The sequence below is a fragment of the Mustela erminea genome, chromosome 4, assembly GCF_009829155.1.
Source record: "Mustela erminea isolate mMusErm1 chromosome 4, mMusErm1.Pri, whole genome shotgun sequence".
NCBI lineage: Eukaryota > Metazoa > Chordata > Mammalia > Carnivora > Mustelidae > Mustela > Mustela erminea.
In genome coordinates this window covers 46,529,376-46,555,669 of record NC_045617.1, presented here as the reverse complement: position 1 = coordinate 46,555,669, position 26,294 = coordinate 46,529,376, and the positions used below count along the sequence as shown (strand labels likewise).

The window sequence follows — 26,294 nt, the reverse complement described above, 5'->3', positions numbered from 1 at the left end:
TCTATTAGCAACTTTCAAATATGCAATACAGTATTATTAACTATAGCCACCATGATGTACATTATATCTCCAGAAGTGAGTTGTTTTATAACTGGAACTCTGTACCTTTTGATCACCTTTACCTGTTTTGTCCTCACCATATTTGTGAACTTGGGTTTCTTTGGTTTTGTTTTTTAGAATCCACATATAAATGAGATCATATGGTATGTCTTTCTCTGTCTTGACTTATTTCACTTAGCAGAATCTCCTCTAGGTCCATCCATGTTGCCACAAATGGCAGGGTTTTATTCTTTTTTATGGTTGAATTGCATATATATGCCCCACAACTTTTTTTTTGGCGGGGGGGCCTCTTCCTTTTATTAGCCTGCTCACATGGTGAATGTATTCGCTTATTCCACTGCCCCGGCCCCAGCCAAATGTTTTTACATTTCGGTTGCACATTTTCACAGCGTTATAACATGAAAAATAAGGCTCTGCCTGTGTCTTTGGTTCCTATCAAGAGAGGACTTTCTTTTTCTTTTCTTTTTTTTTTTTAATAAACATATAATGTATTTTTATCCCCAGGGGTACAGGTCTGTGAATCGCCAGGTTTACACACTTCACGGCACTCACCATAGCACATACCCTCCCCAATGTCCATAACCCCACCCCCCTTTCCCAAAACCCCTCCCCCCAGCAACCCTTGTGCTAAGTTCTTTATAGATTTTGGACACTAGCCCTTTATCTGATATGTCGTTTGCAAGTATCTTCTCCCATTCTGTCAGTTGTCTTTTGGTTTTGGTAACTGTTTCCTTCGCTGTGCAAAAGCTTTTGATCTTGATGAAATCCCAATAGTTCATTTTTGTCCTTGTTTCCCTTGCCTTTATGCCCCACAACTTCTTTATCCATTCATCCATAGTTGGGACGCTCAGTTTGTTTCCATATCTTGGCTATTATAAATGATGCTGCAATGAAGTAGGGATGCACAGACCTTTTCAAGTTAGTGTTTTCATTGCTTTCAATAAACATGCAGCAGTGTTATTGCCGATCACATGCTAGTACTATTCTTAAATTTTTGGCCAACAGGTTGCTGTTTTCCACAGGGGCTACACCAATATACATTCCCACAAGAGTGCACAAGGCTTCCCTTTTCAACACAACCTCACCATCACTGGTTCTTATATTTTTGATGATCACCATCCTAACAGGTGTGAGATGATAGCTCACTGTGGTTTTGATCTGTATTTTTCTGATGACTCGTGATATTGACCATCTGTATGTTGATGTTGGCCATCTGTATGACTTAATTGGAAAAATGTCTCTACAGATCTTTTGTTCATTTCTTAATTGAAGTGTTTGGGGGTTTTGCTACTGAGTTGTAGGAGTTCTTTATATATTTTGGATATTAACCCCTTACAAGATCTACGATTTGCAAATATTTTCTCCCATTCAGTAGGTCATCTTTTCATTTTGTTGACAATTTCCTTTATTGTGCAGCAGCTTTTCAGTTTGATGTAGTCCTTTGTTTATTTTTGCTTTTGGTGTCAGATTTAAAAAATCATCACCAAGACCATTGTCAAGGAACTTACCTCCTACGTTTTCTTCTAGGAGTTTTATACTTTCAGGTCCCACACTCAAGTTCTTTAATCCATTTTGAGTTAATTTTTGAGATGGTCCAATTTCATTCTTTTGCCTGTGGCTGTCCAGTTTTCCCAGCACCATTCACTGAAGAGACTACCCTTTACCCATTGTATATTCTTGGCTTCTCTGTCATAAATTAGTTGACCATGTATATATATGGGTTTATTTCTGGGCTCTCTATTCTGTTCCACTGATCTATGTATCTGTTTTTATGCCAAGACCATACTGTTTTGATTACTATAGCTTTGTAATACAGTGTAAACTCCAGAAGCATAATATTTCCAGTTTTGTTGTTCTTTCTCAAGACTGCTTTGGCTATTTGGGGTTTTCTGTGGTTTCACACAAACTTAAGAATTCTTTGTCTATCTAGTTCTGTGGAAAATGCCATTGGATTTCTGATAAGGATTGCACCGAATCTTTAGGTTGCCGTAGGTGGTATGGATATTTTAATAATATCAATTCTTTTAATCCAGGACCACAGACTACCCATTTATTTGTGTCTTTTTTGATTCCTTTCATTAATGTCTTATAGATTTCAGTGTGCAGGTTTTTTACCTCAACTTTATTTATTCCTAGGTATTTTATTCATTTTACCCAATTTATTATGATATAATTGGAAAAGGGATTGTTTTCTTAATTTTTTAAAGGTTTTATTTATTTATTGGACAGAGAGAAAAAAAGAGAGAGAGAGTACAAGAAGGGGAAATGGCAAAGGGAGAGGGAGAAACAGGCTCCCCAGGGAACCCATGCGGCTCGATCCCAGAACCCTGAGATCATGACCTGAGTTGAAGTCAGATGCTTAACCAACTGAGCCACAGGTGCCTCTTAAGTTCTCTTTTTGATATTTTGTTATTAGAATACAGAAACACAACAGATTTTTGTATATTGATTTTGTATCTTGAAACTTTTCCTTCCATTAGTTCTACTGGTTCTTTGGTAGTTTTTAGGATTTTCTCTATGTAATATATCATCTGTAAATAGTTTTACTTCTTTTCCTTCTAATTTAGATCCCTCTTATTTCTTTTACTTACCTAACTGCTTTGGCTAGGACTTCTAATACTATGTTAAATAAAAGTGGTGAGAGTGAGCATCCTATCTTATTCCTGATTTTATCATTGAGTATGATGTTAGCTATGGGCTTGTCATATTATGGCCTTTATTATGTTGAGGTATGTTCCCTCCATACCCACTTTATTGAGAGTTTTTAATCATTAATGTGTGTTGAATTTTTTCAAGTGTTTTTTCTAACTCTATTGAGATGATCATGTAATTTTTGCCCTTCATTTTGTTAATGTGGTATACTGCACCGGTTGATTTGCGGATGTTGAACCATCCCTGCATCTCTGGAATAAATGTCAATATATTCATATATTGAATTTAAAGGTTTGCTAATATTTTGTTGAGGAATTTTATATCTATGTTCATCAGGGATATTGGCCTGTAGTTTTCTTTTCTAGTAGCATTCTTTTTTTTTTTTTTTTAAGATTTTATTTATTTGACAGAGAGAGATAGTGAGAGCAGCAACACAAGCAGGGGGAGTGGGAGAGGGAGAAGCAGACTCCCCTCCAAGCAAGGAGCCTGATGTGGGGCTCGATCCCAGCACCCTGGGATCATGACCCGAGCCAAAGGTCACACTTAATGACTGAGCCACCCAGGAACCCCTTTTTAGTGGCATTCGTGTCTGGTTTTGGCATCAGGGTAATGCTGGCCTTGTAAAATGTGTTTGGAAGCATTCTCTTGGAGTACTTTTTTAAAACAATTTCCTGAGCTGTAATTCACAAGAAAATCCACATCTTGTTTTTTTTTTTTGTTTTTTTTTTTTTAAAGATTTTATTCACTTATCTGACAGACAGAGATCACAAGTAGGCACAGAGAGAGGAGAAAGCAGGCTCCCCGAGGAGCGGAGAGCCCGATGCGGGGCTCGATCCCAGGAACCTGGAATCATGACCTGAGCCGAAGGCAGAGGCTTTAACCCACTGAACCATCCAGGCTCCCCTCCACATCTTGTTTTGACACAGAGGTATATCAAGCAATCTACACTGATCCTGAAGTTATCTTGGGATACAGCCACAATCCTTCAGAAGTAGAGCCAACCTATGTTTACTCACTTCTCAGCAATGCATGTGACTTTCTCATCAGCCTCAGAGAGCTCATGACTATTTTTCCATTGTCAAGAGTCATAGGTAAGTTCAATGTTACATTCAGGAGCTATGGGTCAAACTTAAGCAAATAATTAACATTTAATTCCCATTTGCCACCTCAGTACAATGAGCTGCCTACCAGGGAGGAGGAGGTCTTCCTGTTGATTAACCACATATGTTGTTTTGTCCTATTTGTTCTATTCTGACCATGTCCTTTACCAGGAGCACAGATAATTATCCAAAGGAGTGTCCAAGTGATGAGGGAGGACTTGGGAAATAGGGAAAAGGTCCTGGAAGTGGGTAGGGCACCATTCATGTTAAACATCTATTTGGCGATTCAACTGCAAGCTAACAATAGCAAAGCTACTAATAATGGATGAAAATCTTTGTTCTAGGGCAAAGCTAGGAAAAGGAAAGCGGCATTCACAGTGTCTTTGTCAAGTGTTTTTGCCATTTCTCTCAGACATAGGAGATGGAGGTTAAGAGAACAAACTCTGGAGTTAGACTGATGGGGGTTCTGCCACCATTAGACTATTATCTAATCAATTGTGAGCCTCTACTGTTTATTTATTTCAAAGAGACAGACAAAGCATTACATGCATTGGGCTTATCATTATTATTATCTGGAACTGTGAGTTCTGTGGGCTGTCTCCTGTGAAATAAAAGACCCTTAAAAAAACAATTACAAGTAAAACTGAAAAATTATCTCCTGATAAATAAACTGTATTTACCTGAAAGGAATTCATAGAGCGAAGGGATGGAGGCAGTGTGGCATTATTCCTTGATAATATCAGCAGCAGCTCCAAGCAGGTTGCAGAGGGCAGGGTTAGAGAGTGGATGCTGATGTCACTTTCCCAAGCACTGCAAAGCCTGAAACACATTGATGTGTATAATTACATAATTGTCGGGCACCTAGGTGGCTCAGTCGGTTAAGCATCCAACTCTTGATTTCAGTTCAGGTCATGATCTCAGGATAGTGAAATCCAGCCCAGTGACGGGCTCCAGGCCCAGCAAGGAGTCTGCTAAATATCCTCTCTCTCCCTATGCCTCTGTTCCTCCCCCACCCACTCTTGCTTTCTTTCTCTCAAAATATAATAATAATTTCATAATTGTATCTGGTCATAATTATTTAAAAAATCTGATGGAGAAGGAGAAGACTTTCAAGTGTAGAAGGGAAAAGCAGTAGAAGTAGAAGGGCAAACACTAGAAATAAAATGGTTATACTAAAAATTCAGAGTAAATATCTAAGACATTTTTATAGTGTTATTGTTTGAGCTGGATATGCCCTATGAAGTGTCTAGTTCGTTGATTTTCAAACCTTTAAAAAGTGACAGAATCCTTTTATCAAAAAGTCCTGTGAAAGCTCCATTTATAATACAAATAAAAGCAAAGCTGCTCTGTTGGAAGGGGAAAGGTTGGCAGGAAGCTCCCTTCATCTTCCAAAGTAGCCTATGAAGCATCTCTGCTACATCCTGTTGAACCTACTTGAGAATATTTCATTCAAGAAATGAGGAAACCGAAGGCTAGAAAAGTAAAGAGCCTTCTCTGGGATGAGGTATGTGTTTAGAAATGATATGATTGGGTATAGAATCCTGGCTTCCTCAATTCCTATATCTAGTGCTTTAAGTAAAGGGGGAAATCAGAAAATCATTATGGGAAAAAAGTGTAATAAGAATAGGATATGTCTTATCTGTCAATTCTTCTATTTACTTATTTCCTCTCTGTGCCCCTATCAAAGTATCTCTTATCACTGTCCTAATTTTTAAAGAGAAACGTGTGTGTATGTGTGTGTGGTTTTTGTTTTGTTTTTGTTTTTGTTTTTGTTTTTGTTTTTGTTTTTTGGCCATTTACATTAACTTCTTTTGTGAAGCTACCTTTAACCCTATCAGTGAATTCTGGAATGTCAGAGAGCACTGGTGGCTGAGGGCATAATGGATTTTAATGTTTGTATGGTAAGTGATAGCAGATAGGTTAGTTCTGTCATCAATCAGATTACTTATACTAATACATTTCTGATGTGGGATAGGGAATTAACTCTTCTTTGAAGCATTTGCCAATTAGTTGGACTAGAATAGGACACTGCCCACTTTCCCCCAAAATGCTGTGTTTTCAGCAAGGGCACATTTGGAATGTCTTCTCCGTGTTTTAAACACTTCTCTGTTATTTTCTGTTGATTGGTGATGTTATTCTTTCTCCTTTTATTTCTTTCTCCTTTTATTAGTTATACAACATTCTCAACATTTCTCTGGGATAGAAATAAAAATCTCACTGTCTTTGGCAAAAGTCAAATGCAATACTAGTGCAGTGGCTCTAAGCTCATTCTCCCAACCCCTTCCTTATGCCCTCTACAAACCACACCATTACTTGCATTATACTAAATACAAGAAAGTCTTGCTCATGCAGTTTTCTGGACCTGGAAGGCTGTTAGGCTACCTGGTGAACTTCTGTTCAGCCTGCAAGAGCCACATAAGTATCATTTCCTTGGAGACAGCCTCTTGTTCCCTTTATAAGAATTAACTACTTGGGGGCACCTGGGTGGCTCAGTGGGTTAAGCCTCTGCCTTCAGCCCAGGTCATGATCTCAGGGTCCTGGGAGCGAGCCCCACATCAGGCTCTCTGCTCCACAGGGAGCCTGCTTCCCCCCTCTCTGCCTTCCCCCCTCTGACTACTTGTGCTCTCTCTCTGTCAAATAAATAAATAAAATCTTTAAATTAAAAAAAAAAAGAATTAACTACCTGCCCCATACCATATTTGTACCCATTACAACACTTAACCACCACCCTACTTGTATTCTTATTTGAGCTGTATGACTCATCATAAATCAAACATGAGCAATCATAACTGTGGATTCCTCTAACTTTGCTGCTCAGTGTGGAAAGATGGGATTAGTTGTTCTTCCTCAGGCACACCCAGGTATTAAACTTTTAGTGCTATAAGAAAAACATTCCACTTACATTTGTATGTTCAATAACTGAATTTAATTTTATTTCCAAGTATTATTTTTATAATCAGAAATGGGATTTTGGGGTCACAGAAAGAAATGTTTAACTGTTACTCAAAGATGTTAACATGCTGCTAAGTGGCTATGGTGTGATCTATCAAAATCGACACACAAGTAGAAATTAAAATACATTAGCACTCCTTGTCACTGAGGAGTAACAAGCACTCGTGGACAAGTGTGGTTTCCTCATGAGATCCTGGAGTTCAGACATAATCTATACAATGTATTAAACCACCAAAATTTACACAAAAGGACATTCATCACACTAATGATATCCATAGTCACCAAAAAAGATATAATTAGTTATACATGTTAGTTATTCACATCTCTACGTAATTACAAATATTTGCATGGTATGTGAATTCAACTTTGGCATTTTATTTTCATTATTCTTTATTTTTTTATGAGATGCCACTAAAGCTGTATTTACTCACTATTTTTTATTTTATTTTATTATGTTAGTCACCATAAAGTAATTTAAATCTAATCCTTCAAGTATTCTGTGATTTAACAACTTTTAACCCTACTGAAGCTCATGAAGGTGACAAGTGTTGTCCTAATCACATGGTAAGTGATGGAAAAGAAATTCAAGCATGATCCTCTCCACATAAATTTCATTCTCTTTTATATCCAGAAATGCTTTATATTTCTGGACAAATTCTACCCCCCAAAATTGAAAAGCCCAAGGGTAAGTGATGGAGTAAATTTTAGGTATCTTAGAATACCTCATTTTCTAATAATTTGAACCACCTTATTTTTAAAATTAGACAACCCAGCTGGACCTAGGATGGCTCAAATGCCTAATATTCATCCTTTATTTATCCCAATATTTATCCATTTATTCTTTCTTTTCCCATACTATATATTCATTAGCCCCAGGATTTACCTTTTAATTGTTAAATTTCCTAAATGTTCTCTATAATCTTAACCACATCTTAATCACATGAAACATCCATATATGTGGACAAAGAGTAACACATGAAAAAATAAATGATATCAGCTGTTTTGGAAATTTAGAACTATGTGTAACTTTTCCCCGAAACTTCACAGTTAATGTTTTTACATTGTGGTTTCTGTTTTGTTTTGGTTTGGTTTGGTTTTGTATTGCTTTGTTTTGACTTAGGAATAAAGAAATAAAAAAAGCAGAAGATGAAGAAATGGTCTGGCATATTTAAAATTCAGTTTATCTTAAAACCACCACCAAACTCATTATGAAAATTTAAGGCATGTGTTAATTAAGCCAGAAGTGATCCTTGAGACTATCTATCCCACGGCTCAAATATCAATATAAATTTCTGTTAATGATATAAACATTTTAAGAAATACAGGATTATAATAATCCAGAATTTGATTATTTCTGGTATTTCCTGCAAAAACATCCTAGTCCATTAGACCTAAATCTTCCACTGTAAAACTGGCAAGAAAGATAATTCAAAGAGAATTAGAAACTTAACATTAATTGAAATCTATTTTGGTGACTTTTTAAAAATTTTTATTTTATTTTTTCAGTGTTCCAAGATTCATTGTTTATGCACCATAGTCAGTGATTTTTAAAGTAGTGGGAAAGAAGCTTTCCTAAGAGACTAGAATCATCAGCCAGGTGACCTTAGTCAAAGAGACCAAAATGGAAGCAAAGGACACACCATCCTTATTTCGGAACTTTTGCCTTGACAAAATTCCCTAGAGAAGCAACTATGGCCTCTCTATTTTTAAAGAGGCAAAGAGAAGGGGGGAAAAGTCACTTTCCATCACTTCTAACAAAAATAGTGAAATTCAGAATGAATCAAACACCAATAAATATCAAGAAAAGAACTTGAAAAAATAGAAAGGTGATACATTCTACTAAAAACCAGAGGTTGTTAATGTAATAGATGAAAATGACAAATAGAGATGATAAAACAACTCTACCAAAGATTAAAATATTTCAAATGAGTCCAACATCCTATATAAGAAAAAAGTAATATGGTATGGGAGAACTCAAGACGAAAACAGTTAATTTAAGTGTCATGTTTTTCATATTTTCGCAATGGATCTGGATTCTTCAGTCCTTAGAAGGACCTAAAAAAGCAAATACCCTATTAATGATGTTAAAATATAATATTGTTTATACCTGTATATTTTTAAATTTTAATTTCAAAGCTGACAATGATAAAGCTCATCAATTTAAGCTCTCAAAATACCAAAACAAGCAAATGACCACAACTAAATGATAGATTTATTATGAACATATAACTATTTAATAAATAATTTAGAGAAGGAATCAAAATTTTATAAATTCTTATATTATCAAGAACACAAAATTCAGAAACAACCAAATATACTGTTTAACTATTATAATAAACCATCTTAAATATATTTAAATATTTTAAAAGAACAAATTCATAAAAATAGAAGCTGGAAAGGATATAAACCAAATGCTCCTTATAAATTTCAAAATAAGGTTCAATAATTCACGAACAGCACTTCTTTGAAATAACAGTATTTTCTTTGAAAATTATACAAAAAAATTCAGTTTTTTAAAGTCCAAATGTCAACACTGTTCTTCCGTTCTCTTTAAGGGGCTCTTAAGAGAAAAAAAATTAGGTACACAATTACTGAAAGCTATGCCTTTTAAACTTTGTCCATAAGACATAGGAATTGTTAAGGCAATCTCTCTCTCTCTCTCTCCCACAAATCAGAAAGCATGGGGAAAATGGTTCTGCTTTGATAAGCTACCAACAAGGCAATCTCAAAATTAAGTGCATTTATTTGTGCCAAAAAAACAATAAAAGATTTTGTTTTTCATAAATGCATGTATTATTACAAGATACCACTTGTTGAGAACTTAAGGATTATACTGGCAACACTTTATTTATTTATTGTTGTTTCCGAGTATTTTGCAATTTATAAACACTGGTTTTATTTTATTTTATTTTAAAAAATTTTTTGAGTGTAGTTGACACACAATGTTATATTTGTTTCTGGTGTACAACATAGTGATTCAACTTTTCTGTACATTAGGCTATGCTCACAAGTACAGCTATGATCTGTCACCATACAATGCTATTACAATACCACTGAACCATGTTTCCTATGCTGTGACTTAGTCATTCCTGGAAGCCTGTATTTCCCACTCCTCTTCACTCATTTTGCCCACCCCATAACCCCCTTTCCTCTGGAAACCATCAGTTTATTCTCTGTATTTATAGGTCTGATTCTGGTTTTTGTCTACTCATTTGTTTTCTTTTTTAGAGTCCATATATGAGTGAAATCATATAATATTTATTGTTCTCAGTCTAACTTACTTCACTTGGCACAATACCTTCTAGATTCATCCATGTTGTCGCAAATAGCAGGATATCATTTTTTTTATGGCTGCCTAATGGCAACATTTTCATTAAAGGAGAGAATATACCTCTTTGAATATGCTTGCCAAAAACTTCATAATAACATTAGAATAGTTAGAAGTCCATCAAAAAAGGCCAGCTAACTAGTCCTTCAGATTTTTTTTAACTTTTTGTTACAAAAAAATTCAAATATACAAAAGTATATTTGGAAGGAAATAAATTCAAAAACCAATCTTATGCCCTATTCTAAATTAAATTCAGGTGTATTAAAGACATAAATATAAAAAAATTGATTAAAAAATCTTACCAGAAAATCTAGGAAAAGTATGACAAACTTATAAGCCATATGGTTTTATAATTTTTATAAAAAGTATATTGTTAATAAATTTTAAAACTTTTAAAAAACATAGGCAGAGGAAAGGAAACTTTAAGATAGAAAGAACTCCCATATTCTCCTATATACTTCTAAAAGGAAGACAACACAAATCCACTTTTAAGTAGTGAATTTTAACTTTCGAGTAGTGAATCTTAATCCATCTGAAGGTGAGAGGTCTCTATGACAATATGATTAAAACTATAGACTCTCTCCCCACAGCAGTGCTCATTTTTTAAAGACTGATTAATTGATACAGCAAGAACGAGAGAGGGCAAGAGAGCATAAGCAGGGGGAGTGGATGAGGGAGAGGGCGAGGCAGGGTCCCCACTGAGGAGGGAGCCCATGGTGGGTGGGCCCAATCCTAGGACTCTTGGATAATTACCTGAGCCAAAGGCTGACACTTAACCCACTAAGCCACCCAGGCGCCCCATCAGCAGTGCTCATTTATACGAAAAAAAATTCTGCACATAAATTTGAATGTTTCCCAGGTCACCCAATTCCCCAAGCCTAATCATGTCCTTCTTTCATATTAATGGAATTATATAATATGTGACCTTTTTTGTCTGGCTTCTTTGACTTAGCATAATGTTTTCAAGATACATGGATCTCAGAGTAGAACCTCTTGTTTTTAGATTAAAACCTGATTTCTAATTTACCACTTTTAATAAAATATTAAAAACAGTTCCACCTTTAACTATGTATCATAATATCTGTTAGCATATTAATAAGTATAACCACTTACAAAAAGCTTTCAAAGAGTTTTTGAAGAGGTCTCCTGGCTCACATTTTTACCTCATTCCATTACCAGGGAATATCAATTGAAGGGAAGCCTGAGAAAGGCACTTCCAATGTTTTAATCATTTTACTGAATAACTGGAAATCAAAGTATGAGGGTTGGGATGTAATAAATTAGGTCCACTCCAATAACATTCTCCAAAGTAAACCTCACACTGGCAACCACTCGGTTCCCTGTCCCATCGGGGGCCAACTCAGCCAACACGTTCATTAATCAACACTGCCCAGTCTGCCCCGCACAGTTTAAGTCCTTTACCAATGGAGAGGGAAAAGTGTGATGGACAAAATACAAAGCAAAAATTTAAGGCTGGTTTTATTTCCTAGGCTTAGTAAAACATATAGGTTTTCTTCATTTTTCAATTTAAATTGGTTGGCAGTGATTGTATTGAGATGTACTGTGAAACCAAGTTTGGTCTCAACAGAAGAGAGAGAGATGATCTGTTAGAGTTCTAATGGCCCATGGCTTCAGACGGATATATTTCTGGTGGTCTGACACTCTCTCCAACTCCACTCTCACCTGCCTTTACTGAACACCGTCAACTTTAGTACCCCCGGCTTCTCTCTTCACCTCTTTCTAAATCCAACCTCAGACGACCTTCTCCTGGAAATTCATACACTCTGCATAAAAGGGTAACTGGCAATGGTGTAACTCAATTCAGATGAATTAGGCCTGGCTAATCCTAGTATCTTAGTTATTAAGCTATACTAAATTACATAGCCCAAAGTCATAATTGGCTCTGTATGACCCATTAAAAAAGCAAATCCCAATGACTAAAATTGTGTCCCTCCATGTGGAGAGATGAGAATTTAAATGCCAAGATTGCTAACCTACTCGTGCTCTCTATGCAAAGATCCTTGATTTTAGAAAATGTCCTCTTATTTAAGACTTTAGACCTTCTGTGAAATCACCCATCAATGTAACTCCGGTAGAATGAAAGCACAGTTGGACACATCCATTTCTAGTAAAGTAAGAAAATCAATTTCCAAGTAATTTTGCATAGAGAAAATTAATTTCTACCAACTTAAATTCAATTCCTCTGATTCTTCCACACCTTAATAAAATAAACACTAAGATCGACCAGGTCACTCCAGAAAGTCTCCTAAATTTTATGTCTATCGTTTACCCTAAAAGATATGATTTTAGCAACTGGCAAATATGCTCTGAAGTTCTATTCAAGAATTTTATGAGTTAAGACGTATTCCCTAGGAGGAATACCTTAAGTCAAAGAACAGAAATACTTGACTAAATTTTTCCAAGGCAGAATCAAATATTATTAAATGAAAGCTTTTGGAACCTAGGAGGACTTTCATTGAAACCTTCAGAGGCAATGATTTTTTTTACAAAATTACTAAATACATAATATTCTCTTTCCTTGCCACCACACCCTTGAAATGAGGTGTCGCCGGTAGCTGACTTCACTATTCTACATTCCGTTCATTTCAGAGAGGCTACTCTCAATATCTGAAATGAAGGAGGGGAAAAAAAAAAAGACAAATACAGTGTCTGTATATATAATTGAGGTAGAAAGGAGGGAAAGTATTAAATATGGGATATTCAAGAGATCAGCATTTTAGAAAAATTTTAAACTTATTCTCAGAAATTGGTTTAAGGTACTTAAGCACCTAAATTTACCAGTGCTAGAAGAGCTAGAAAAGCTAACTTGTCCCTTTTTTCAGCAGTGATACATCATACTGTGAATATAAAAAATATTGTCATCTTCTGAACCAACTCATAATGATGAGAAATTATTCATGAATGTTAAAATAAGGGAAACTTATATATTTTAGCCTATAAAATAGAAAGAAAGCAAAACAATGTTTCTTGATGATCCAAATAAAAGAAGCTTATTTAGTTTTATTTTAAAAAACAAAATAATTCATTTATAACCAAAGTATTTTTTATTAAACTACTGATATAAACATTCAAAAATATAAATTTGCTTTAGTTAGTAAAATAAACAAATAATTTCCAGTGAAAGTAACAAAATTATACTTTTGATACCCGAGTTCATCTCTTATTAACAACCGAAGTACTTAATTCTGCTTTCTAATTTACTCACAACACTGACTTTAATAAGTCACTGCTTCAAAGTATGGAACCCCCCAAAATCAAGACTTAAATAATAATTATAAATCTATACTGACATTGACTATTTTGATCAGTTTAAACACACACACACACACACACACACACACACACACAGCAAAACGGTGCACCTATTTTGGCTCAGTGCTTAAGTGTCTATCTCTTGATTTCAATTTCGGAGTCATGGGATAGAGCCCCAAGTCCAGCTCTGTGCTCAGTGGGGAGTCTACTTCTCTCTCTCTTTTTCTGCCCCTCTCCCCACACTCCTCCGTCTATTTGCAGGTGCTTGCTCACTCTTTCTCTCAAATAAATAAATAAAATCTTTTTTTTTTTTCAAAGAAAGGAAATGAAACTTATTTTGGAATGTTTATTAATATGTGTATTAATATTATGTCAAATAAAATCAGCCTTTTAAGCAAGAAACAAATCATCTTACCAAGTACTTTAAATCTTTCATTTACCCAAAACTAACCCAATAGGTAGTTTTTTCCATGAAAAAACGTAGTTGAGATGATAAATTTGGAATTCAAGATTTTTATCCTTGTGAGCATCACTCAAGTTGATCTAGATATTAAAAATCCATTGCCTACAAGTTGACAAATTTGGTGGTTGCTATTAATAGGATTCTTTACTTAGATCACAAAGAATAGAAAATAAAACAAATGACTGACTACTTGAAGTGATCTGAGCAGCTATATTATCTATCAAGAGACTAAATAAAGAGATGTTAATAGTACTAGAGAGCTTTCTTTATTTTCTTTCCTTTTTTTTTAATGTTAGGAAAAAAGTTTGCATCCAAAGACTATAAGGCACAATTACTTCCGAAAATTTTCCCTATGACCTTGGAACAAGGTAAAAGCCTAGGGTTATTTGCCTTAGCACTCTGCCAAAACAAACCAGGGAATGTGAATCCTTTGGAAAGTCACTGTCCAACCTAGCATCCATTCATATTTTTGTCATGTCCAATAAAATCATAGTAATAGCCAATCTGCCTGGTGCTATGATCCCATTAGGTCTTACAACCTAAGCAGAGTCAGCTTAAGTCTAATCAGACCAAACAGCTGTTTTAACAGTTGGGTTTCTCCAAAATTAAAATATTCTATTCCTGACAGTGCCTAGCAACTCAACTGTAGGAACAGCTGCTCAAGTTGAAGAGGTAAAACCAAGTGTACATACAGTCTTCCCATTTGCAACTGCTGTGAGATTCTTTCAGAAAAGAAGTTCCTAAACTTAAGTTCATGTTGACATTTCCCAACCTGTTTAAAATTTTATACTTGCACTGCCTCTCTCTCTCTCTCTGACCTTCGGTCAATATTTCTGCCATCATCATCTCTCTTGGTGTTTGTCCTTTGTCTCCTTCCTACTCTAACCCACAACTGCCAGCTGGTGGTTCTGTACTTCCTTCCTTAGAAATATTATCTGTGTGCTTTATACTCCCATTCCTCTCTCTATTGTCTTGGAAGTATTTTTACTACCTATGAAATAGAGGTTATAACTCAGGAGTCCCCAGACTCCACTAAGTGATATACTCTTTCCTATGAATTACATTAGCACTATTCAGGTTAACTGTTGAAGTAGGAACCTTAAAAACAATCTTAAAATGCTCTCTGGCTAATGGTTTTCATTTTTGGTTATTTTATAAGTGTTTTCAAGATTCTGGACTTGTCACCATGATCTCATTCAGATATGTCATCTGTTCAATTTTTAATATTTACTCTGTAGCTGAGAAACCTTTTCACCAACAGTCCTATTACCAATAATGAGTGTTTCTGTCTCTCCATCTCTCTACCCAACCTCTCCAACCATGCATTCATCACTTTTCTAGCACCTTCTCATTTTAAAATTTCTGCCAACTGGACTGGACATTCCCAGACTAAATTGACTCTGATAAGCTCTTGAAGTCTGCACAAGATCTTGACCCTGATTTTGTCACATTTGCTTTTTCCCTTCACAATGTCCTCACTCCTTTAAATTGTACTGCATTACAGATAATTTAAAGTCCTGGTTCCCAGGGTCTGTCTAAGAATAGATTTAGGACAGGACCCAGACTCATCAAACCAGAACATACCTACAAAGACGCTGAATATGTTTCACGATTACAAATTTTTTCCTGCAGCAGCTCCAGCTCTTCCGTTAGGCTAGGTATGGAGTGATTCTGGCACATTAATCTTAGAAACAACCTCTCTCCCACGCCCCACTTCTCAGTAGGGGAGGGTAGAAGCCAAAGATACGCTTCAACAAGTGCAGATACCATACATGAAGAGGTGCTCACAGACCTTGTACCAGACAACACAGTCCTGGGGCAATATGACTCTAAGGGAGGCACCAGAGTGCTCTGTGAAACAGGGCTCGCGGGCTGGAAGTCATTTTAATATGTCATGTCAAACCCTAAATTACAAGTATCGCAAAGCTAAATTTTTTTTAATTAAAGGAGACTTTTAAATACTGCTGGCTCTGCTGTCACTATCCCATTACCACGATGTCAGTGCAACACTGGCCCCAAAGTTACCTAACTTTGTTTCTGAGTCGATCTGCAGAATAGGATTCATTCTTCCAGCTTACAGTATTGTTAAGATCAGTTTTGCTTCATGGGGCTAAACATAGAAAAGTTTTCATTTTTAATAAGAGCTTAGATAAATAACCCTAAATCCCAAAGGACCTCGTTAAAGCAGTCTCATAAAAGTTTTACACTTGCATATGAGTTTGAAAAAAAAAAATGTCTACCTAGCAGTTTGAGCTCCTGCTGACTTCTCTAGCCTTGGGGAAGTTATTGTTGAAATTCATATGTCTTGCTATTTCTGATGATTTAAAGCAGTCTATTATGATAAATCACCATGAAGTACACCAAATGAAAGACACTGTTCAAACAAAAATTTCAATTTTAAATATACAAAATACACACAGTGCACTCATCCGTATGTTTAAATAGCACTAAGGTTCTTATACATTCCTCACCTAGCCACATATTTTATCCTCACAGTCTAGGATACAAAAACATATTTTGTATGAGGTGATCTATTTTCCCTTTCTTTTTTTAGGAGGTCATTTCAACACACTTTGACTCTACTCTGGAGAATTAAAGTCCTCACAGGAAAGTTCCAGCGAAATGGGAAACTAAATCAGTTGGAATAACAAGAACATAAGCAGTGGGCAATGTTAACATTTCCTCATATCCCTCATAGGACCTGGGAAGATCAAGACTGACACAGTATATTTAAAAGGTGAGAGAAGGGTTGAAAACAGAACAGAATCCCCTACGTTCAAACAATAAAACACTAGAGATGGCTTTTTAAAAATGCCTCAGTACACTGCACCTCATCTTGCAATATGATAAGTGCCTCATTAATATTCATTTAGTGAACTTGAAAGAAATCAGCTTATAGATCATTTCCTGCCATTTTATCCCATTATGGGACCATCACTATTCGTGCTTCTCAGGCCTTGGAATCAGTGACCAGGAGTCTTTGCTCAACTCTCAAAGTTTGTTAGATGTCAGCGATAGAACTTTAGAGCAAAATCCACCTTGAGAGGAATTCAGCCCCTCTGCGATATTACTCACATGTGACTGTGTGGTCTTTGCTTGAAAAACACCAGTAACAGGGAGACTCACTGCAAAGCAATTCTTTAAATGGAGTGAAATCTGTTCTTCAGAACCTGAGCTTTTCAGAAAGTACCTCACAACATCTAACATTTTCTCCTGATTTTTATCTAAGATAGACTTTCCCCATTTCCTCTAACAGGAAATATCCCATTTCCTAAACATTCCTTTTTTATGACCATTTATTAAAACAGCCCTACCATTATCTTCATCAGTGCAGAATGAAAATCTGCATAGGATCTTATATGTCACCAGACTCTTTCCCATGTATCAGTTCATTTAGTCTTCACATGAACACTGTAAAATGAGGTTTCACTACACCTGCTTTACAGAGAAGCAAAATTAAGTTCAAGAGGTTAAACGACATACATATGGCCTCACAAAAGCAAGGCTCAGATCAATACCTCTGACTCCCAAGTGTTTTCCATTATACTTTTAAACCTCAGTCTTTTCACCTATAAAATGGGCGCAATAGTATTTGCCCTTTAAGTCTCAAAGGTTTCTTGTGAATATCAAATGAGATAAGGTATGGAACAAAACATAAAAAGCAGGTTTTTACTGCTAAGATCATTCATATGCAGAAAATCTATGCTCTTTCAAGTATTTAATTTATGAATAGGAGAAGTCCAAGTCACAGGTAATGTGAATGTCATTGCTCTTAGCTTTCAGAATTCAAAGCATATGGCAACTAAATGATCTAGGAATATAAGGAGACTAACCCCTAAAAAGATATGGCAAAGTCATTCATCCTTTGGAGTTTAGAATTCAATTAAGAAAGCACTTTCCTACAAAAATTATTTAATTTTTGCCTTTAATAAATGCTTAGTATGCTGTCAGCCTTGTAAATTATATTACAGTATGTTATAGATTTTTGTGGAATAGCTTGGAAATTTATTTGACATTTGATAACGTAATTCTATGAGGTACTCTGTTCTAGTTCTAGGAAGGAAACCTTGGGACATATCTATTTATAAGAGCTTTTTTCCCCCTTTTGTTAAGGTTTATTAATTTTCTAAGGCATAGTAGGATATTTTAAAATAATTAGTCTTATTTTTCAAGGAGATTAAAGTAGTAGTATATATTCTAGAGCTAGTTGAATGGAAAATCGACTTTAGATTCAGGTACAATTCACCAAGTACTGCTACAAAAACATCACAATAAGATGAGGATTTCCTTCATTTAATTGTTTTCTAGAAGTATGAATTGATAAACAAGTAAGCAGAAACCTATAATAAACTGTCTCTATTTCTCAATGAAAACATCTTAAGCTAAATTTTAGAAGTGTTTTGTCAAAAATTTGAAAGATACACAAAAGTATGAAGAAACACAACGGACACCCACATCCCCGTCACAAACTACAACATTATCAATGGCTAATCTTATGTTTCCGACCAAATACCCTCAACCTCTGATTTTTTTTTAAAGTAAGTTCTACAAATATTACCATGTTATCTGTAAATATTTCATTACATACTCTGAAAGACAGGGACCCACAATTTTATCACACCTAAAACAAATTAATAGTAACTCTTCTTCAATGTCATCAAATGTTCATGTACTCAACTACTTTTAATATTTTTTTTCAGTTCATTTAAATTGAGATCCACATAAGCTCTATCATGTATTGTTTGTTAAGTCATAAGTTTCCTTTAATCAATAGATTCTCCATCTCCTTATCTTTTTGTTTTCCACTTGTTAACTTCTCATTGAAAACTAGATTGTCTTATAGGGTTTCTCAGTCTGAATTTTGCCAATTACAACCTGATGGTATAATTTAATGTCCTTCTCTCCTGAATTTCCTGCAAGCTGAGAGTTGGATCTGGAGACATGACCAGGCTTGATGCGTTCGGGAAGCTTACTTCACTGGTAGGGTTATATACTTCTGCCAGGAGACATAATAATCACCCCCCACGCCCCCTACATACACCACCAATCCCTTTTTCTTTCTTTTTGTGATGTTTCCAAGTTCCATGATTTATGATGGACCAGTAAATGGTGAAATCCTAATTCTAGGATTTCTTTCCGATTGATCAGCTGGAATCTTTTTAAAAAAGAAACTTCCCTTCTTCATCTATTTGGTTGCTCTGAGGTAGGGTTCAAAGAAGGAAAGCAGGATGAATGCTAGATTCCTTCCCCCCCTTATCATCCTGTTTTCAATGCAATGAGATGGTTCATTAGCATCTTCCAAAAGTAATGCCCAGTTAAATTTCTTGGATTTTTTTTAAAGTATCATTAGGAACTTATGGATCTAAACGCATTTATTGCCTTTTCCTTATATTAAGTTCTCACCCTACTGATACTCAAATCAACCCATCTTTAGCTGGTGGGGCCTATTCAAGTTGTCTCTTGAGCCCTTCTGACATGACCCTCATATTTGAGAACTTATTTTCAGTTAGAAGATACTACAAGTTCTTCTTATACACTGCCTGCACACACCTGTAATCATCCACTGCTGGATGGAATCTTGGTTGCTTTTAGTGGGAAATGGTAACTAGAGACCAAACAATCTGGGTTCTAGGAATGCACTGTCACAGGATTAGTCAATGCTTTTAGGCCTTTCTCAGCAAATAAAGCTAAAAAGTGTTATCTTTTAGGCTTAAAATAAATCAGTGTTTTCATTTTAATTTTCTATTTCAAATCCAGGACTATAGAGTTTTAGGTTAACCTCATCAATCTTGCATCAATATCTTTTTCCTTCGCCCAAACTCCCAGTTTTCATGACACCAACAAAACTACTCATTGATTTACCCTAAAATGCACATAAAACAGTCTCAGTGTAATCAGTACCACACTATCACCAATAATATGATTGTTGAGAAATTTTAGGATTTTTAAACGTTTTCTTCTGTGTCATTAGGGTATGTCCCAAGAAAGATGTACAATCCAATTACTGTGTTTTAAAGTCTCTTGGAGCCCTTCTTCTTTATGCATTTATGTTACCAACCTATATGCTTCTAAAATTTCCTTTAGAGTTTTAGGGATGGCTTTTAAAAATTGGATTGTCTTATAATTAAGTAAAATATATGCTTGTTCCAAAGACAGATCTATAAAATCAGGTAAATTTTTAAAAGTCTGATTTCTATTTTTATTCTATTCATCCTCTTCTTATCGTCCTTTTTTATAAACACCATTTAAATTTTCAAATATATTCTAACTACTCTTCAATAAACAGTGGCCTACTCTATTCAAAAACTTTCCTCCCATCTTCTTCACACATTTTTCTTCACTTTCCCATAGCAGTCTGTCATGACTTTTTAGTTTTATGGTTCTTAATTGCAAGCATGCTTCAAAATCAATCCAGTCCTCTACTGATGGACATTTGAGTTGTTTCATTCATTCATGTTACTGACAATACAAATAGTACTAAATTGAATAGTTCTGTGTGTTTGTCCTTTCATTTTTGGCCAATGTCTCACCGAAATAAATTTCCAGAAGTGAGACAGCCCCATCAACAAGGTGAGTGCCTGGTAATTTTGCCACATTTCCCTCCATAAGGATTTTCGTTTTGTGTTCCCAGTATTGTTCGAGACTTCCCATTTCTGCAGTTTCACCAGTAGAATATGTTGTCAGACTTCTGGATTTTTGCCAATCTAATAAAATCTAATATAATGTTTTATTTTGCATTTCTTTCATTAAGTGAGAGTGAACATCTTTTCATATGTTTAAGAACTGTTTTGCATTTCTTTTCCTATGAAATATCTGTGAATATCTGTAGTCCATTTTTCTATAGGGTTGTTAGCCTTTTTTCTTCTGTGTGTGTAGATTTTCATACATGAGGGGTATTAGCTTTTGTCTGTGGTTGGATTTACAGAAAGTTTTCATAGTTATTCTTTTTTTACTTTATGATGATTTTTGAACAAAAGTTGGTTTTTTTTTTTTTAATTTCTATGTAATCAAACTCACCACTCTCTCATTGCTTTTAGATTTTGAGACATAGAAAAAATTTCCTCACTCCCAGGTGATGAAAGAATTCAGCACAGTTTTTTTGAACTTATGTGGTTTCCTTTTTTAAAAACTCTGACCCACTTGGAATGTGTCATAGTGTCTGATGTGAAAGTTAAAATCTTATTTTTTTCTTGTATATATCCTATTAACCCAATACTAATTATAAATTCTATATTTACTAATTTGTGCAGCCACCTTGATTATATTTTCTACTTCCATATGAGATCAGGTCTATTTCTACTGGATTCCAATGGTCTGTCTATTCATACTATTTTAACTACAGTACCTTAATAATATGGTATGTAGTATCTTAAAGGGCTAATTTCTCCCATGATTTGTTTTATTTTTCAGGGCTTTCCTAATTATTTTTGTTTCCAAATGAACTTTATAATCAAACTGTCCAGCTGAAAACAAAACAATCTTATAGTATTTTTATCAAGTTTTATTTTATTGGGTTTATACATTAATTTAGGGATGACTGATATTTCAATAATATTTAACCTTCTTATCCAAGAATGCAGTATATATTTCCATTTGTTTTAGATCACTTTTTAAAATTATGTTCAGTTAGCCAACATATAATACATCATTAGTTTTTGACATAGTGTTCAATAATTCCTAAATTACGTATAACACCCAGTGCTCATCACACTTGCCCTCCTTAATACCTATCACACCGTTACCCCATCCCTCCAACCCCCTCCTTTCTGTAACCCTCAGTTTGTTTCTGGGAGTCCAGAGTCTCATGGTTTTTCCTCTCTCTCTGATTTTTTCCCATTCAGTTTTCCCTCCCCTCTCCTGTGGTCCTCTGCACTATTCTTATGTTCCACATATGAGTGAAACCATATGATAAACTGCCTTTCTCTGTCTGACTTACTCACTTAGCATAATCCCCTTCAGTTCAATCTAGATCACTTTTGAAGTCTCTTTCAAGAGTATTTTATAATTTTTCTCATATAAGTTTTGAACATTTCTTGTTAAGTCAATGTAATCTTTTTCTATTTTAAATGGACTATTCCCTTCCATAATATAAGTGAATTTGATTGTATATTAAAAAATAATGACCTTTATATAATTCACTAATAAATTATCTTACTGTATATAGTAGCTTTTTCATGGATATTTTTGTGTTTTCCTGATACGTAATTGTAACACCCTCAAATAGTTTTATTTCCTTTTTTGTAATTCTTATGTCAAAATTGCATTCTCTTATCTAACTGCAGTAGCTACTAACTCCAACACAATATAAAAGAGTTAAAAAATTTTAAAGTTTTAAAATAGAGCCAGTGCTTAAAATTAATCACACTAATAATTAGAAAAATACTATTTATAATAACAAGATATCAAATTGGCAAGTTAAAAAGTGCTGACCATACCACAGAGTGAAGCAAGAGGAAGGCTTATGATGCTGGTGCGGGTAAAATCTGTACAGCTACTTTGGACAGCTACCTGGAAGTATCTAATAATATTGAAATGTGACTTTACAGAGAGTAAAGAAGAGAAAAGTTCACACAGACTAACAAAGAGAGATGAATAAGAATGCAAACTGCTGCATTATTTGTAATGGTAACAAACTAAAAACAACTTGAATGTCCATTGAAAGGATAATTAATAAATAAGCTGTGGTATATTTTGACAAAGGAATATTTACAGCAATTAAAATGAACAAGTATCAATATGAAAAAAACTTTAAAAATGTTAAGTGAAAAAAGCAAGTTGAAAAAGATAAATATGACAGGATACAATCTATATGGCATTTAAAAACATGTAAATTCATAACATATAATCTTAGTATTTCTATTTAGCAAAAGTATAAAAGTATACATATTTAGTAAAGGTATGCATGGCAATCAATAGTATATAGTCCTATTTATAGAAGTATTCATGGCAATGAAAAACACCAAATTCCAGGTACAACATATCCTCTGGGGAAGGATAACAGGGGACAGATTCAGAGGAAGTTTTAACGGTTTTATTTTTAAAAATTACCTATCTACCTACCTACCTATCACAAATACGGTAAAATGGTAAGGTGTATTAAAAACCGGGAAGAAAACAGATATTCATTATATTATTCTCTAATGACTATTCTACAAATTCAAAACAGTTCATAGCAAAAGGCAATTAATTAGATTATAAACTTGGTCAAAACTCTTAGGAAATTAGCTAAAGTACTCTGAGAGACTGGCCTCTTGACTGAAGTATAAGATGTGAGGAAAACAAATATTCTCACTGACAGAATCAGCAATACAGACAGAACTCTTAAACAATTAGCTTCAAATACAGATGCATGAATTTGGTAATTGCTCTTCCCTGCTGAGGACATCAGCCAGTGTTCTCCAGAGGTCTCTGTGAGTATATAGTGGATACAGGCTCGAGGAGGGGCACTTGGACAGCCATAGTCAGCAGAAATAAGATGAAATGACTGTATAAAGCACTGGCATGATCTACTACATGCCATTTCCATTCTTGACAGTTTCTAAACCAAATTATCAATAAAGCTTGAGAAATGTCTTAGATATTTAAGGACAAACATTTAGCACATTGGAACCGAATGTACAAACCCAAACCAGCTGTTGCCAGGAAATTAACTGCAAGAAAATGGAATCAGACCATAAGTTCCAGGATCAAGCCCAATACTAAAGTGAGTATCACTTTTATCTGGAACAATCGATCCAGAACTCTTAGTGACAAGAGAGTTCACAACACTATATACAAAATGGAATTAGAAAGGAAACAGACCTGAATCTTGCCCTCAAGCACCTTATTTCAAAATAATGTATGCATCATTTATATATCAGGTTTGTGAAATTCTATGGCTAAAAAAAGTAAGATGTTAAGTTGTCCAGACAAATATAGAAGAAGCAAGAGCTCCTGTATAGTAAAAAATTACACAGGCCTCTCCCACTTCCACTCTTCATGGCTGAAGAGCCTCCTTAGCAGGTTAAGGCCCCAGTGTGTTCACCTCACATCCAGCACATCGTTAACCCTTGCCCTCTGGTCTACAAATCTCATTTCTCCAGGAGGCTGTCCAGATAGCCACTTCTTCCTTAGACCAGGACAGCAGTTACTCCTATGGGACGTAAGAGTCAATATTAATGTATTACTCAGCTTTAACACAGGCCACTCCATGACATGCAGCACACTCACTCATCAGTTAGGAAGGTACATTTGAGCTACCACTTTTTTGCCACAAGAATGCCACCCTCACTTCAGTATTAAAAACTAAAGGTCAGCAAACTTTTTCACACAATAAAGGGTCAGATAATAAATATTTTAGGCTCGTTGGGTATCTGTGTATGGTAAAAGCAGCCATAAACAATGTTTATATAAATAGGCGTGGCTATGTTTCAATAAAATTTTATTCACAAATGCAAGGGAGTGGGGGTGGGGTGGGGTGGGAATCTGGACTTGTCCTGCTGGCAAAAAATTGCCCACCCCTTATCTAAAGCAAGCAAGCATACTCTGAAAGAGAACTGTCCCATATGACCATGTTAGTTCTTTTCATTTTTTTTAAACTCAATTCATTCCAGTTTTCATCAGCAACTACACATCAATTACTTATATATAAGAGATGTTTCACACAGTGAAAGCTTTCTATTTCTCTGAGCCTCACTGCTCTATCTTCTCTGAACAAAAACAGATTTATAGCCTTTCACAGATTAAGAGCTCTGTTTAGAAGCTGATGCAAGCTTTGAATACTTGCATTAAAAATACATATAAGTAACACAAATAATTTTTTATCCAATTTCAGGGGGTTCATAGAACCCCATGAAATCTGCTGGAAGTGAGGGCAAAATGTCTAAGAACTCCAGGTTTCTCTCTTAGCACTTGAGTTAGTTATCTACTGCTACAAAACCACCTCTAAATTGGGCACCTTAAAAAAACAAACATCAGTTTCTGCGGGACAGGAATCTTGAAACAACTTAGCTGGGTGGCTGTGGTTCAGGCTCTCTCACGGGGCTGTAGTTACCTGAAGGCTGGGCTGGGGCCCCAGTGTCCTCATGCTGGCAGCTGGATCCCCTGAGAGTGAGTGAGACGCACAGCAAAAAGGAATCCCCTGTGCCTTTTATGACCTACTCTCAGAATTCACCCTCTGTCACATCCACTTGTTCTAGCCATTAGAAGTGTTTCAGTAGGTCCCACCCACATGTAAGGGACAAAGAAATTAAACTCTACCTCTTAAAGAAGGGAATAAAGAGTTTGTGGGCATATTTTAAAACCATCACACATCTCCAAGTCACCCAAGGACGCCAAGAAGGTGGGATTCTCTTTAATCTGCCTGTAATACTTCAGCGTTCCCAGCACCATGCTTATCAAATAAATACCTGGCACCAATTCATTAACACAGGGAGTTAGGCAGGGATCAGGTTGTTTTTTTCAAAATAATCCTGTGAATTTGGTAGCATATCATTTTTAGAAGTATCTAAACAGAATCCTTAGTTATTTAACTTGCACAAATGCATTAAACTCTAAAATAAAGATAGGATGATGACTCCTGAGCTATACTGCCATGGCTTATGGGTAAATCTTCTTCCCTCCAAAATTTTGGGTTTGGGAGGTTTATATAAGAAGGTAAGAAGGCCAACTTTTGTTGGTAACAAAGAGTTATCATTTTGAAAATTAAAAAAAAGAAAAAAGAAAAATAGCATAGCTATCTCTAGAGCTAATTAAGATTTACCTTCCAAAGTGGCTGAATGAAAATTATCTTCCTCTGAGCGTTTCCTGAAATCCCAACTTTTGGAATTTTCCCTTAAGGTTTTTCACCAAGGCTTTGATTATCTATAAACCTGCCAAGCACACAGCCTCAGGAGGTAGAGCTGCCAAGCATAATCAATATGGTCAGAGAGAAGTAGATGTACGTGTCACATTAGTATTAATTAGTGTCACCTGCAAAAGTCCCAAGTGCATCAATAAAAAATTAAGATCTTCATATAAAAGAAAAAATCAGAAGTTCAAAATTTTCCATTAAATTTTCTTTAGTTTCAATTGATTTCAGTGCAAATATGTACAGAGTTTATATAAATATTCCAAGATGTCAAATAAGCCCTCCAACATTTATAGGTCATGTCTCCAAGGTACAGAAATGAGATCTGTAGTTAGTCTGTCTCTGTGAAAACATCTGCATTCTTTAGGGAAGGGAAGATAAAGTAAGAGAAACTGAATTTTCCAATGGAAGTGTGAGCTGGAAGCAGGACAATAGCTTTGGGACAGTTGGTTACCTGTCTACCCACTCTCTTCCTTATGGGACCTGGGCACTATAGTGAGTAACACTTGGCCACATATGTGTACTTGACAGAAGAGATCCAGTAGTGGTAATTCCTCACAGGCTAGCTTATTTCCAGTTACAATCCTGGGAGCCCAACACACTGGACATAGTCCAGTATGGGCGGCTAGTGTACATCTT

The 26,294-nt window shown here is 35.4% G+C and overlaps 1 protein-coding gene across 5 annotated transcripts in view; it reads right to left on the bottom strand.

The window, feature by feature from the left end:
* Positions 1 to 26,294, bottom strand: part of UBE3D (ubiquitin protein ligase E3D) — a 155,409-nt gene that overhangs the window by 57,926 nt on the left and 71,189 nt on the right. For 3 of the 5 annotated variants that reach the window (XM_032339177.1, XM_032339183.1, XM_032339180.1), the window contains exon 9: positions 4,493 to 4,631. The exons of 1 other annotated variant lie outside the window; for it this stretch is intronic. In XM_032339177.1, coding sequence (XP_032195068.1) covers positions 4,493 to 4,631 — 139 coding nt within the window. Of the gene's footprint in view, positions 1 to 4,492; positions 4,632 to 26,294 lie in introns of those variants that run through there. One more of the 5 variants, XM_032339178.1, reaches the window with a different exon arrangement.